This window comes from Lycorma delicatula, chromosome 4, assembly GCF_047948215.1.
Source record: "Lycorma delicatula isolate Av1 chromosome 4, ASM4794821v1, whole genome shotgun sequence".
Classification (NCBI taxonomy): Eukaryota; Metazoa; Arthropoda; class Insecta; order Hemiptera; family Fulgoridae; genus Lycorma; species Lycorma delicatula.
This window is the reverse complement of record NC_134458.1, coordinates 74,127,548-74,143,586: the sequence shown is the minus strand read 5'-3', so window position 1 is coordinate 74,143,586 and position 16,039 is coordinate 74,127,548. Positions and strand designations below refer to the sequence as shown.

The window sequence follows — 16,039 nt, the reverse complement described above, 5'->3', positions numbered from 1 at the left end:
ATAATACCTCTGGGCTTTATAAAAATTGACCTACTAACATTTCCTTTATAAAATACACAAAAAAAGAGAAATTATGATAGTTTTAATGAAGGTATCATAAACTAAATTGTAGCCTTTCATAATTGTAATACAAACAAACAATCAAACTTAACCTGATGATGAAGTATAAATATTAAATAAGATTGCTGTAAGAAAGATGTTAGAGTGGTCAGAAGATGGTAGTAATAGAGTAGAATTACTACTTTAAACAAGAATGAAATTGAATTATCCATGAAAGAAACTGAGAATGATTCTGAGGAAGATAACTGGACCTCCTCATGTTAAAGCTTATATTGCATTTCAGACTTCACAAGTTTGGTAAGTGTCGATAAGTAACATCATAATTAAAAGAGTTTCTTTTCAACAGAAGAATGTGTCAAATTTCATTAAACTCTGAAGAAAAGAATTAATGATGCTAAATATGTTTAAAAGTGGACAGAAAGGTGCCTACTTCAAAGGTTTGTAAAACACAACAGCGTTTTGGAATTAAAAACCTGTTTCATGATAAACAGTTCATTAACATATTTGCTACAATGTGTCCATTTATTTAATCCACTAATCTAAATAATTTTTTTCATAAATCTAAACAATAAAGAGTTGTATTAAATGTAAAATATCTTTAAAAGTTTTACATTAATCAATCAGATCCTCCAAAAAAGGATCACATACCTGCTTATTTAATCTAGTTGGTGTGCAGTAATAGTGTTTACAAATTGTTCCACCATCAGTATGTAGCACTCGCTGTTCACTTTGCCGTGAAAGAATATCATGGAGATTTGGCTACGTGACATTGCACACCAAGCATCTACTTTTTGTCCGTGCAACTGATGTGGATTTTCCATACACCAAATGCATGAATTCTTTGCATTCATGTATCCATCAAGGTATCCATGCCACATCAGACCAAAACCAGTCATAGAGTTTTTCCCCATTTGGGGTTACAGATGACGAACCACTGACAGAAAGCTACATGTTTTCAGTGTCTGCAGATAATAACTCATGAACAAAGCAAATTCTGTACGAATACACATCTTTAAACACTTGTGCAGTACCTTGTGGGCATTACCATCAGAAACCAGACCAGCTAGTTAGTTATGTATCACACAGACTTCTTGGGACCAACAGAATATGCAGCTTGCACATCATCCCAACCCCATAGGGAAAGACACCCACCTTGTGATGCTTCTGGTCACCCCCCCCCCCTTCCTAGCCCTGATGGGCTTTAACAGGAGTCGTCTTTCACCCTCTAATGTTTCACATCTCATAGTAATAAGCCAGGCCTCGTTGGGATGCCACTGATCTAAATGCCTCTGTAGACATTTACATCGATTATTTTTATACTCAGCTTTTGCCTTTGCTGTAGGCCTTGTCTGGACATCTTGAATGTCCTACATCGTTGCCCTCTGAACTAGCTAACCGAATTTGTGGAAGCACGAACCCCACGCCTAGTTCCACTTTTATTGAACCAATTTCTAGTAAATGTCTCAAAATTCAAGGCAAATTAACAACAACATACTACAAAAATGTTGTACCCATCAATGAAATTTAGTCCTAGTTCCCTTAGTGAACTCAACTTCGGTTCATACCCCTGACTTAGGTTAATTTACAGATTCCGGTCTGGTCTACAAGGGAGAGGCGTACAGACCTACTCTCACTCAGCTCATTGCAGAGTTCCATGTGACATTTACTTTCTTTTAACCATCGTCGAGATGCCACTACACCTCACGGCTGCATGGGATCCATGCCCTCAGTAACGCAGTTGCCATCCCACCGACAGTGTCATGTGCTCATTCTAACTGCCCTAGTCAGCTTGCACATCAATCAACTTTTCTGGTGTTAGCACTTTCAGTCGACCACTTTTGGCTGCATCTGCCACATTCCCTGCCTCTTGGAACTTGTCATACAACCGCTTGATGGAGCACTTATTTGGTACATCTACACCATAATGTTCTGTGAAAGCATTCTGGGTCTGGGCATATAACTGGCACATCTAATGTATTGGGAGACAATGAATATACTCCGCTCCATTGTGTAACCCATTTTTCCTCAATTAAACATGTAACAAAAGAAGGAAACATTCTTCCATACGGTTACGTCACTTTATGAACACTGTAACATAGCAAAAAGCAGTGCCCGACTAAAACGCTACTCTGTATGATATATAGCAAGATGTTAGTATAGCGATCAAACACATCTGTACGATTTGGCAAACTTTGTGGTTTTATATATTATAAATACTGACATTTTAACCCTTTGCAGGTAACCCATATATGGGCTACCATATATGTACTTACGCTGGAGGGCGGAAACCCATATATGGGCTTCTGAATGTGACTGGCTATTTGTCTTCATGTAGTTGCATATAAATTCCAAGAGAGATGGCAGGAGATATTCTTTCAGTCATTTTGAGACAGGAATTCCTGATACGTGATTGGGAACCATTTTACTACAGTTATCAGATGAGTTCAATGACCATGCATATTTAACAAGACATGTGCATTATTTTTTTTCATGTTTTTTGCTAATTTTTAAGTAATTTGTTTACAAACTGCTCCTTCCAAAACTTCATTTTCAGCTTGCTTCGTTTGAATTCAAACAAAATTTTCGAGACAAAAACTCAGAAGGAAATAAGTAAAAATATTTATATTATAATAAAATCATAATATACTCTTCCCTGCCTAGGTGCACTACTTCTTGAAAACTGTTTTTATATTACCATCAATGTTACTACTGTTACTATTATTATTCAGTGTCTTTTACATGAAAACTCAATGTAGATCATAACCAAAATCATCACATATAGTTAGCAAATTCTAGTGCGCTCAGTGAGACTTATTCCGTTTTCTCACAAGATAATTAAACAGTGTTCCTGAACCAGATTGATAGAGAATTCAGCAAAAAACACAATGTATATGTTGATTTTATGCATGAATGCATGTTTTAAGTTTACTAAATAGTTTTTGCATTAATTTTTTTTTTTAAATGTCTTCCACCTGTAGCCATAAAACACCACTGCCCACAAAGGGTTAAGCCACTTTCCAGAAATCATTATTAACAATGCAATCATGTTATACATATATATATTTTTTTAAGGTAACAATGCAGCATTTGTATATGGATAGATGCACATGTTTTTATTATATAAATTGTAAACGAAACAGATTTGGATAAGAAATATCTAAATAAGTTTTGAAGAAATATAATTTTATTTTTTAAATCATTTATGTTACAGACTTAATTCACAATTTTGATGCTAAAATTACACAAATACTAAATCAATTTATGTTAAAATATAATAAATAATCTTCAATAGTTTCATTTTGCAGAAATCATTAAAATAAAATAGTTACAACCTAGTTATACTGATACAATCACGGCAGATTTTATCACAATGTGTTTAAATGCAAACAAAAATTGCCATAAATTATTTAAAGCTATGATGTAAAATTTATTTGAAGCATATGTAATTCAAATTATATACAAATATACAAGTTCATATCTGTGCACATTAAAATTTACATATTACATACTAAATTTTTATACTGAACAATTAATACTGGTTATTGTAATTAAGTATGCTATACATGGCAATTTAAGTACCATCTTTGACTAATATAATTACAACGCATCAATTTACAATAACTTAAAATATGTACTTCCAGTTTTTTACAATGTTATTTTTCTATTCGCACAATTACTGACCCACAATAAAACTGCAGGCTTTCATAGCTAAGTACAAAAGTTAATTCTAAAATGTTCATAACAGTTCTCTGAATAATTTAAGATTGTTGCCAATTAATGGAATGCTGTATAAAGACAATTAATTTAATTAATTCATAATATAAAGCAGCAGTCAATGAGATGAATCTGAATAGTTGGTTCGCCCAGCAAGTTCCAGTAAGTAACGGTCTGGATGATCAATCCAGTCACTAGATTTCATTTTCACTGCCCTCTGTTTTTCTGCTTGTTTCACTTCCCATTTTCTAATATCCAGCTGTACCTCTCTAAAAACATTTATTGACAAAAACATGCAAATAATCATTATGTTTTCATAAATAACAAAACACAGAGAAATTGGAAAAACAGGTAGATCACTAAACACAGAAAAAGAGCATGACAACATTTTAAGATCTTAACATAAAGGACAAAAACTCAATACAATAAAAGTCTTAAACAGACAAATATGCTCACTTAAAATCTAACATCCTGGTGTGTCAGAAAGTGTCACTCTTTTTGAAGTAGAAACTTTAGTTCGGACATAATAAAAGTTGGTTTGAACGGATACATCTGTTCAAAATCATATTCAGGCATAACTAACACAAGCCTACATTCACTTTTTTATTTTTTATGAAAAAAATAATTTAATGCTTGTTACACCAGAACAAACAGGGTATGTTGTAATTACTGCAGTTAAGAGGATTACATCAATTGTACATACTTCACTTCTAAACTGTATGCATTAATAATATTACTCTTAAATACAATATATGCATGAAGATTGGTATGATCTTTTACATCTGTAAATTATTATTCAAAGTTATTAAAGAATAATATCCAAAAATGTATGCGAGTACTTACACTTGAGAAAACTGTTCAACCCTTCCTAGCTTTAATATAATGTGAAAGTTTGAGGACTGTCTACATTGTGGCTAGGTGTATCCCAATTTTAATATGTTCTACCCAATCTGAAGTTTAATTTTTAAACTATATTTTAAAAACAACAGTCCTTTTCCACACATACAGCTTAAAATACATTTCCAGTAATGAATAGCTATTGTGCCCAATTTCAATACTACTGACATTCTGTCAGGTACTGCTGACATTTAAACACACAAAGCCTAATTAATGGCAGTCAATTTGCATGTGTTAATACTTTTTTTTTACTCAAAATGCTGTTTAGAAATAGGCTATAGATTTAACTGTAAAATCATAACGCACTCAGAACTTATAAATAAACAACTATAATCCAACTAATTTTAATTCATTAAATTTTTCAAGTTTCAAATTTATAGTACATTATTGGGGGAAAAATGAATTTAAATTAAGATTTGAACAAAACCATGGTTCTCATTAACTATGTTGTCAATTCACTGCCTTTATTAAAAATCACCAAGAAAGGGTAAAACAAAACATTTTAACTAATAATTTTTAAAAAACATACCTGTTCTGTGGAGTACCACAACCCCATACTTCAACATTGAACAATGTGTACGGAATACCACAATATGTTATCTGACTAAATGATTCATTTATTGATACAGAAGGTTTTCTAGGATCAGTACCAGCTCTTACTCCATGAGGATAGCCACGAATGGAAAAATTTAAGTAAATCATTTTTGGGCCCTCTGAAAAAAATTGATATAATTTTTTTTATTTTCTTTTTTATATAACAAGATACAAATAAATAATATATATTAATCAATAATGATGATCTGGAAATGCCAATGTTAGTGTAAATCATTATAATAGATCAAATAATATCTATAGTAACTCAATACATTAATAAATAGGTGTTCTTGATGCAAAATTAATGTTGTTTATATAAAGTTTTTCTTTGAAACAGGTTATGGCCTAATAAAATGAAAAATATATAACTTTATTAATTGTACTGTATCAGTGTAACAGATTCAATAGTTTAAAGTTATTTCATGTGCACACTTTTTACTTTAACCAGGCAAAATAAACAAATTATTCAACCAGACAATTAATAAACAAATATTATATGACCCAATTTAGGCATGGATTATACAAATATGTAATTTTTTTTCAACATGTTTAGTCTACTGGAACAAATAACTATAAAAAATAACATTCATAAAGACACCAAATTAGAAGTTAGCTCAATGTAAACTTATCAATTTGCATTAAAGACACTTTTCAAATCTATTATTTTATACATAACTGTAAATTGATTTATTTTAGTGACTTTTTTTATTCTGACCTGTATTTTTGTTGTATGTTATAACCAATAATCAGTTAGTTGAAAGAGAAAATTCATTTCCCGAGATAGTATTAAGTAACTGATTATGAGTTAACACATTTGAAAATTGCTTCTTATGTAAATTAGTAAGTTTGTATAAAGCTTTTGGTTAATTGGAGTGATTATAGGTGGTTTTTTTTGGTAGTTATACAAACATATTCTGATTTTTCAAACTTACAACAAATTGGATATTAGTATAGCTATGACAGTGCTGCCAAAATATAAGCAATGTTTCCAGCAGTTACTGGTTTTATTTTACATTCTGCTATGAGGGTGAATCGAATATAAAGTGGGATTTTTGTTTTGTAATTTATTGAAAGACATAAAAATATACGTACAATATAATTTTTCTACATAATTTTCTCTTTTGTAAACACATTTTTCCCAGCAGATAGGTAGCTTTTTGATCCCACTACTGTAAAATGAAGGTGGACATAACGTCAACCAATTGTGTACAAAAGCTTCAAAAGCAGCATTGTCTTCAAATTTCTGCCTCCCAAGTGCTTTTAGTGGCCCGAACAAATGACAATTGCAGGGCGATATGTCTGAACTGTATGGAGGGTGCTCCAGTGTAGTTAAGAATAAGGGTTTAATTTTTTCTTGAGTTTCAGCCACAGTATGGGGCACAGCGTTGTAAAGAAGCAGAATGACATCTTTTTTGACGATGTAAGAGTTTTGTTTTGTCTAAAAGTTGGAAATAGTATGCAAAATTCACTGAACGATGTTCATGGAGAAAATCAACATTCAAAACTCCTTTGAAATCAAAAAATACTGTGGCCAGAACCTTTCCAGCTGACAGTCAAGTTTTGGCTTTAATAGGTCCAGTTTCTCCCTTTTTTCGCCACTTCATACTTGCCTGTTTTGATTCTGGGGTGTAATGGTGTACCAAAGTTTCATTGCAGGTCATGATTCGATGCAAAAAAAATTCTCCTTCAGCTTGGCAGACTCAACAACCTGCTGGCACACCTCTAGCCGATAGAGCTTCTGACCTTCAATGAGAAGATGAAGGACCCATTGCGCTGCCAATTTTTTAAATCCAAGATCGCCAGTAATGACTACCATAGCTTATTCTGATCTCAGAAGCAATTTTGCAATTGTTAATCGACAGTCATCCACGTTAAGACAACAAACCGTGAGAATATTTTCAGCAGTAGCACATCCTTAAGCGACATTGGTGACCTTCATTTTATTAAACTGGTTCTCATCCTTCCAAAAATTACTTATGCCAATCAAACAGTTGAGTCTTTTTAAGTGTGTTGTCTCCGAACTGTAGCTGAAGTCTTCTCAAAATTTCAGATGGTTTTACACCTTCTGAAATTTAATATGTTGCGCAATGTGCGATGATACCTCCTGCTCTGACATTGTGATACTGACTAGAAAAAAGTAGCAAGCTGGCTTTCTAAGAGTGGGATCCCCTCCACGCATCCCTACGTATAACACTGAGAAGCCACACCCCTCTCCATTAGCCATGCATCCACAACAAAAATTCTGGCTTATATTTGATTCACCCTAATAATAGAGTTAACCCTTAAGAAACAGGCTCAAACAATTTTTTGACAGAATCTAGTTCCAAGATAAAAGATTTTAAAATGTAATTATTAAATAATAGATGACTTGCTTTCATATTAAAATTTTTTGTCAACAGCTTTTTGGAGCTAATTATTATTAATGGCTCTTTCATCATTGGATGAAAGAGCATATATGCTAATGGCATATGTCTTAAGAAGGTTAGGAAATCCTTCATGTAATCAAATCATAGATCTACCTATGTTGCGTTTGTTCATTTAATCATTGTTGTTGAATTCTTTGCATTTGTAAATTTCATATTGCTTAAGTTGAGAAACTGATTTTTATATGCAATCTTAAAATTTGCATGTTGTGGTTAATGACTTCATATGTATCTTGTTTTCCATGAGGGGATTAACATTTCCTTCTTTTGTGCAAAATACTTTTATGTGCTCCTTATACAAGCAGGTAAATGTAGTATTTAATGCAATCATCACTGTTCAGTTTGGATGCCCTTACTGTTATGTTTATCAGTGATTTATAAGTATTCTGTATAATTTTTTTTGTTTCATTTGTTGTTTAGAAAGCAACATAGCAAAAACCTTCTTTCCTGAAAATATTTTTATACATAACTGTTAACTGATTTATTTTAATGGTATACTTTCTGTTGCTAGGTACATTTTTTATTCTGTCTTGCATTTTACATAGCATGTCACCAGTGCCAGTTTTATTGTAAATAATTTAGTACTTGCTACCAGACAAAGTGTCATATGATTCAATGTAACATCATAAGAAAGATATATGTTGGCACTGTATGATGCGATTAGAAGCATTAAGGTATTTCCTACACATTTTTAAGGTATTTTAGTGATCTATTTTGGGTACACTGAGGTCAAGAAAATTAAGTAATATTATGTGAAATGTAAACTGCACTGTAATTTGCTGATGGATGTACATATCATCTTATGCTGTGCAGGAGTATAATGTCATCTACAAAGTAATAATATTTTGTCAGAATGTTTCTCACTGTGAAATATGAGAGAGATTTAACAAGTATTGCTAAAACTGTTTTCAATTAAGTACAGGCATATTTCACAACTAATTCGCTTGTGAGAGGGGTGCAGTGTGTCAATGAGTCTCAGTTAATGTATAGTTAACAAATGAATCCAGTTAATGTATTTAAATTCATGCCTTTATTTTGCCGTACTGAGTATGTCAATTACAAACTACATCCTAAGTATATTTTTCTACAGTCAGTATGTACTTTGAAATACTGTCACATGCTGCCATCCTACTCCAATAATCTTAACTAGAATGAACTCTGTTAGATGCTGGATTGAAAGACATGTTTCTTCTTTGTATGTATGACTTTCCAATAGAAATTTAAAACAATTGTTTTTTGACATTTCATTCTTGTCCATTTCTTTTTGTGACATTTCATTTTGTAAACTAGCTGTTTTTGCAGTACTATTTGTTTATAAGATTTATTTTTGTTATTAAAATGCTTTTTATAAGTTTAGTTATATTTTTCATAAATTCTGATGTATAAAATTTTTGTTACATAAAAACTAGTTAAAGATACAATATATTTGTATATAACATGTTCTGTAAATATTCTTCTTAAGTATTATATAATTATATTACAGGTGCTCATAATCTAAAGAAAAAAATGATGTGACTAGAAAAAAAGATTTGTGAATTTTTGTCAGTGTACACATTTTATGGTAAATTTGTAAAAAAAAATGTACACATAAATAAAAATTATGAAATTAAATGTTAATGTAGATGAGATTTAATGTTTTATATGAAATTAAATGTTAATGTAGATGAGATTTAATGTTTTATATGGGGTATTTTCTCCTTTGAGAAAATATTTATTTGTTATTTATTAACTACTTAATTTGTATAATAAAATTTTGATAGAATCTTTTTTTAATACATTCTGTGATTTTATTATGTATAGTAATTTTTCATTGTTACTGAGTTCCATTTTTTAACTTTTATATAGGCTGGATGAAGTGCGACTACTTTTTTCTAAGGGCTTATAGGTGATTTTTCAATTCATTATGCTGATGAAACTGTATGCGTTATAGTATATGAATTTGGCTCAGTTTGCATAAGATTATTACTGTTTTATTGCATTTTGTATCATGTTCTCTGTGTCAAGGACAAGTATAATGTGTTTTGATACTATTACGGTCATGAAGATTATGTTATCGTCTTTGACCAGGAGGTTAAGTGCAAATTTTGTAAATACTAAGTCTGATTATTGTACATAAGTGAAATGTGAAAATAATGCCTTGGTTTGTTTGTTAGGATTTTTATTGTATTAGCAGTTGGAGATCAATAAGTTTTTTAAGATAAATGTTGTTTTCTAGTTTATTATATATCCAGAGGTATATACAATAATGTATGTCTTGTGTAAACTGATATCTTAAGTGTAAATTGTATAACTTTTTGTTATGTGTTCTTTCTTTCTAAGTGGTTGGTTTATTACAAATTTATATCTTGTCATGCATGCTACTTAGAAAACTAAAATCACAAGTAAACATATATTTTATCTACTACATAGAACAAACTTTTCGCATATGTTATCTACAGATGTAAAATTAAAAAATTTAAATAATCAGACCTTCAGAAAAACATATAGACATGTTCCATACACTCTGTACAAACATCAAGATATTTGTACCTTTTAATCCTTTTATATCTAGGACTTTTCATCCAAAAAATATTTTCTGTAAATTACAGCATGCTAAGTAGTGATACAACCAACTCACAAGTTTAGCTAATTAAAATTTACATTATTTGTGGTAAACTAAAATTAAATAAAAAAATTTCATTTTGATACGATAACGAAAATAATTTTTTTTGGAATCATTACCAAAAAAATAGTAAGGATACATCTATCAACTACATAATGGATAGATGATACAAAAGTGCTTTGCTTTCTCACAGTAACTTGTTTTAGGTAGATTTCATAAGAAAATTTTATTGTAATGGGTATCATGATTCGACTTATGAAAATTTCAACATATCTTCACATTTCACATTCCCCAGACCCCAAAACCACAGTCAGTTCAAAAGTTTATATACACATTTCACTTTCTTGTGGACATGATTACTGTAATTTTGCACCAATCACTTTCAAATTGATACATAAAATATAACCCAAAATCTCAGTCAAGTTCATTAATGGACAAAATCAGACTATGGGGGTAGCTAAATGGAAAGCTTTTTCGAAAAAACAAAATAACGCTAAACTTTTTTATTAAGTAAAATATCAAATTTGTTTAAAGTTCCTACTATTCTTTGGATAAGGGCTTAAAACTTATCTAACTAAAGTTTTTTTAATATCACTAACCACTGGCCCAGGGAGTGAAAAAAATGGGATTTCGAAGACAAAAAAATCTTACCTCCCTTAATAGGCACAGTATCGAATAGGTTTAAAGTGGTCGTTAGTCCTCTAAACATTACCTAAAATTTTTGCCTGAAACAATTTTTGATATGACCAACCCTTATGGCAAGAGATGACCAAAATATTGCTGGGATTGTAAGATGGAGCTTGTCATATGCTTAACATGAAAAACTTTTTTCATATGCAACCATTGTCACATTGAGTAAATTAAAAGTTTTTCTTAACTTTAAGGTGGAAATCTTCTTCATCCCCTACTTAGCACCGGTGAAATCTACCTCCCCTTCACCTCCACCTTCCAGCGTGCCAAAAGGGATTTTTTGATTCTACATGTAATCGATCTCCCTCTATGAATCATGAGAACTTGCCAATGGTGAGGGGGTGCTCAGTGATATAGAGTAGGTGGACCAAAGGTGCAACCATATCAGAGAGGTATCTGCTGAGAGCCACACTAATGAATGAATCCTGAAAGAGAGCAGCAGCTCTTTCAGTAGTTGTTAAGGGTGTAGGTCAGGAGGACTTAAACAGCCATATCAACATCACTCAATCTTCTGAGTACTGCAAAGCTGCTTTTTTCCCAAGATAATATCCCATATAATAAAGATGGAGGTGCCTTCCTTGGTAAAATATTCCAGAGGTAAACTAATCCCCCGTTTAGATCTCCAGATGGGGACTACTAAAGAAGGAGTCACCAGAAAATTAAAAAATAACATTCTACGAGTCAGAGCGTGGAATGTTAGAAGTCTAAAAAGGTTGGTAGGTTAGAAAATCTAAAGAGGGAAATTGATAGATTAAATGCTGATGTAGTAGGAATTAGCGAGGTTCGGTGGGAAGACGAAAACTACTTTTGGTCAGGTGATTTTAGAATAATTAACACAGCTTCAAATAAAGGGCAGGCAGGAGTAGGTTTCGTAATGAACAAGAAGAGAGGAAAGAGAGTAGAGTACTTCAAAATGCATAGCGACAGAATCGTAATAAGGATTAAAACAAAACCTAAGCAGACAATTGTTAACTTCTATATACCTAGAAGTACCCATGATGGCGATGAGGTAGAGTGTGTATACGAAGAAATTGATGAAGCAATTAAACACATAAAAGGTGATGAAAATTTAATAATGATTGGAGATTGGAATGCAAGCATTGGAAAAGGCAAGGAAGGAAATATTGTGGGTGAATATGGGCTGGGCAAAAGGAGTGAAAAAGAGGGCCGACTTACAGAGTTTTGCACAAAGTATAATTTAGTAATTGCCAACACCCAGTTTAAAAATAATAATAGAAAAATATACATATGGAAAAGGCCAGGTGGTACTACAAGGTATCGGATAGATATCATGGTTAAGTAGAGATTTAGAAATCAACTCATCGACTGCAAAGTTTACCCTGGAGCAGACATTGACAGCGACCATAATTTAGTAATAATGAAATGTAGATTGGGGTTTAAAAACCTGAAGAAAAGGTGTCAGATGAATCGGTGGTATTTAGAGAAGCTTGAGGAAGAGGAGGTAAAGAAGATTTTTGAGGAGGACATTGCAAGAGGTCCGAGTAAAAAAGATAAGGTAGAAAATGTAGAAGAATGGGGGAATGTTAAAAAGGAAATTCTTAAATCTGCAGAAGTGAACTTAGGCAGAACAAAGAGAACTGGTAGAAAATCTTGTGTTTCAGACGATATATTGCAGCTGATGGATGAACGTAGAAAATATAAGAATGCTAGTGATGAAGAAAGTAAAAGGAACTATCGACAATTAAGTAATACTATAAACAGGAAGTGAAAACTAGAGAAAGAAGAGTGGAATAAAGAAAAGTTCTCAGAAGTAGAAAGAGAAATGATTATTGGAATAGACTGAGCAAACAGGAAAGTTAAGGAAAATTCTGTGGTACATAAAGTAAAATCTAATAGGGTTAGACACAGTTGGTACACCGATTTATAATACAAAAAGAAAGGTCGATAGATGAGTGGAATATATTGAAGAAATATATATATATATATATGTGGAGGAAATGAATTAGAAAATCGTGTTATACAAGAAGAAGAGGATGAAAGGGGAGAAACAATATTGAGATCTGAATTTAAGAGAGCATTAAAAGATTTGAATGGCAGGAAGGCTCCTGAAATAGACGGAATACCTGCAGAATTAATGCGCAGTGCAGGTGAGGAAGCAATTGATAGATTATACAAACTGGTGTGTAATATTTACGAAAAAGGGTAAGTTCCATCAGACTTCAAAACGAGTCTTATAGTCATGTACCAAAGAAAGCAGGAGCAGATAAATGTGAAGAATACAGAACAATTAGTTTAACTAGTCATTCATCAAAAATCTTAACTAGAATTCTGTATAGAAGAATTAAAAGGAGATTGGAAGAAGTGTTATGAGAAGAAATTTGGTTTCAGGAAACGTATAGGGACAAGGGAAACAATTTTAGCACTCAAATTAATAATAGAAGGAAGATTAAAGAAAAATAAACCGACATACTTGGGATTTATAGACTTAGAAAAGGCATTTGATAATATAGACGAGTATAAAATTTTCAGCATTTTAAAAAATAGAGGGTTTAAGTATAGAGACAGAAGAACAATTGCAAAGAATACTGCAACAGTAATAGTTGAAGTACATAAGAAAAAAACTGTAATAAAAAAGGGAGTCCAACAAGGATGTTCCCTATCCCTGTTACTTTTTAATCTTCACATAGAATTATCAGTTAATGATGTTAAAGAGCAATGTAGATCCAGAGTAACGTGCAAGGTGAAAAGAAAAAGATGTTACGATTTGTCAATGATATAGTAATTCTTGCTGAGAGTAGTAATGGTTTATAAGAAACAGTGAATGACATGGATAAAGTCTTACACAAGAACTACCACATGAAAATAAACAAGAACAAAACAAAAGTAATGAAATGTAGTAGAGATAATGTAGATGGACCACTGAATATAAAAATAGAGGAATAAATATGGAGGTAGAAGAATTTTGTTATTTGGGAAGTAGAATTACTAAAGATGGGACAAAGCAGGAGCAAAATAAAATGCTGCATAGCACAAATAAAATGAGCTTTCAGTCAGAAATATAATTTGCTTATATCAAAAATTAATTTAAATGTCAGAAAAACATTTTTATAAGTATATGTTTGGAGTATAGCTTTATATGGAAGTGAAACTTGGATGATTGGAGTCCCTGAGAAGAAAAGATTAGAAGCTTTTGAAATGCGGTGTTATAGGAGAATGTTAATTATCACCTGGATGGATAAAGTGACAAATGAAGAGGTGTTACGGCAAACTGATGAAGAAACATTTGGAAAAATTAGTTAAAAAGAAGAGACAGACTTAAAGGCCACATATTAAGGCATCCTGGAAGTCGCTTTAATACTGGAGGGACATGTAGATGGGAAAAATTGTGCAGGAAGGCAACGTTTGAAATATATAAAACAAATTGTTAGGGATGTACGATGTAGGGGATATACAGAAATCAAACGACTACCACTAGATAGGGAATCTTGGAGAGCTGCATCAAGCCAGTCAAATGACTGAAGACAAAAAAAAAATGTAATCAATAAAACAAAAGTAATACACAAAAATGTAAACACCTTAGTCATTTTAAAACACCAGTAATAATAATTTAATTGGCTTACAACAATAAATTCACAGACTGATAATAATGAAAAGAAAAGAAAAATGTGATATATAGCCTATAATATTCCCAGTCACATAAGCATTCCAACACGTGGTCATACGTCTAAATTGGTTTAGCCATCGAGATGAAACAAAACGTACATGCATTTGTATATAAACAATAACAATTACACTCCTTTTTGGGTAGTTGTATAAAAACACCAGTTACATGAGTAAAATTAATCATTTGATCTATCTAATGATAAATTTGAAAAAGATTATCAGATGAATGAGTCATTTCTGAATAGCTCACATCTCAACGCTTCAATCTGAATGATTCAGAAACCTTGTATCTCTTACATGAGATGCAAGTTATTAATTATATTTAAAATGTCATTCTAAAATGATTGTAAAATTAAGCCATATACGTTTCTATCTAAAAAAATTATTGTCACTTTTTAAATTAATCTCATAACATTTTTTACTGATTTGAAATTTTATACACAACTTGCCGTAAAATTATGGCAAGATAGCTTTCTAATTAGTTATAAACTTTAGAAACGTAATATTTTTAACAACTAATAATTGCGTTACCAGTTCAATTAACTCACTAAATTAAAGAAGGGGATTATTAGTTAATATTTAGCAATAAAGAACATGTTTTACATGATCGAACATACTCCCATCAAAAAATCATATGATTTTTTTCTTAAATGTTTGTGAACGATAAGTAAGAAGCAACACCAACAAATAAGAGCAAGAAAAAAGATCATGCTTACATTATCAAACATACTGCCTGTCAAAATATTATAAGATTTTTTCTTAATGTTTATAAATAATAAATAACAATAATAATAATCATAAAATAAATTTTACTACCATAATTTACTCATTCAATATCATAGCAAATCTTAAGACACAATTATTTTTGGTACAAATAAATCGATACTGAAAATACTATCTCGATTATCAATTTAGAATCGTACATATGGTTTTTTATTGGCCTTGCACTTACAATTAAACATACATAATTATATAGCCTATGACACTCCCCATACCATAAGGATTTCAATGTGGGGTCATGCATCTAAATCGGTTCGGCCGTTGAACTGCTATGGTGGAACAAACATACATACATACACCCTAAAAACATTATACTCCTTTATGGACAGTCGTGTAAAAAACAACCCAGATTCAAGCATGACATTTTTAAACTTACTCTCTATAACATGATAACGAGGCAGAATTTGGATAATGATTGAATCTTCTCCACCCCAGTACTGATGGGATTCATGCCACTCTTCACTAACAGCCATACAAAACTCAACATCCTGTTCCCCTCTTAAAAATATCAATGTTGGACCTTTATAGCTGAGAACATGGTGCAGGAACCTACAAGAAAAATTAACAAAATTTGTTATAAAATTTTAATGTAGTAAAATACTCACAAGTAAGTATACCTGCAGAATAAAACCTACTTTTCCCATTTACCAGAGGT

General features: G+C 31.6%; 1 protein-coding gene across 1 annotated transcript in view; it reads right to left on the bottom strand.

Moving 5' to 3' along the window:
- Positions 1–3,235: 3,235 nt before the first annotated feature.
- The window catches only part of LOC142323560 (uncharacterized), a 37,509-nt gene continuing 24,705 nt past the window's right edge, over positions 3,236–16,039 (bottom strand). The window contains exons 8-10 of the mRNA XM_075363352.1: positions 15,761–15,933; positions 5,201–5,384; positions 3,236–4,043 (exon numbers count right to left, since the gene is read on the bottom strand). Of these exons, the coding sequence (XP_075219467.1) occupies positions 3,893–4,043; positions 5,201–5,384; positions 15,761–15,933 (508 nt within the window). The 3' untranslated portion in view covers positions 3,236–3,892. The remainder of the gene's footprint in view (positions 4,044–5,200; positions 5,385–15,760; positions 15,934–16,039) is intronic.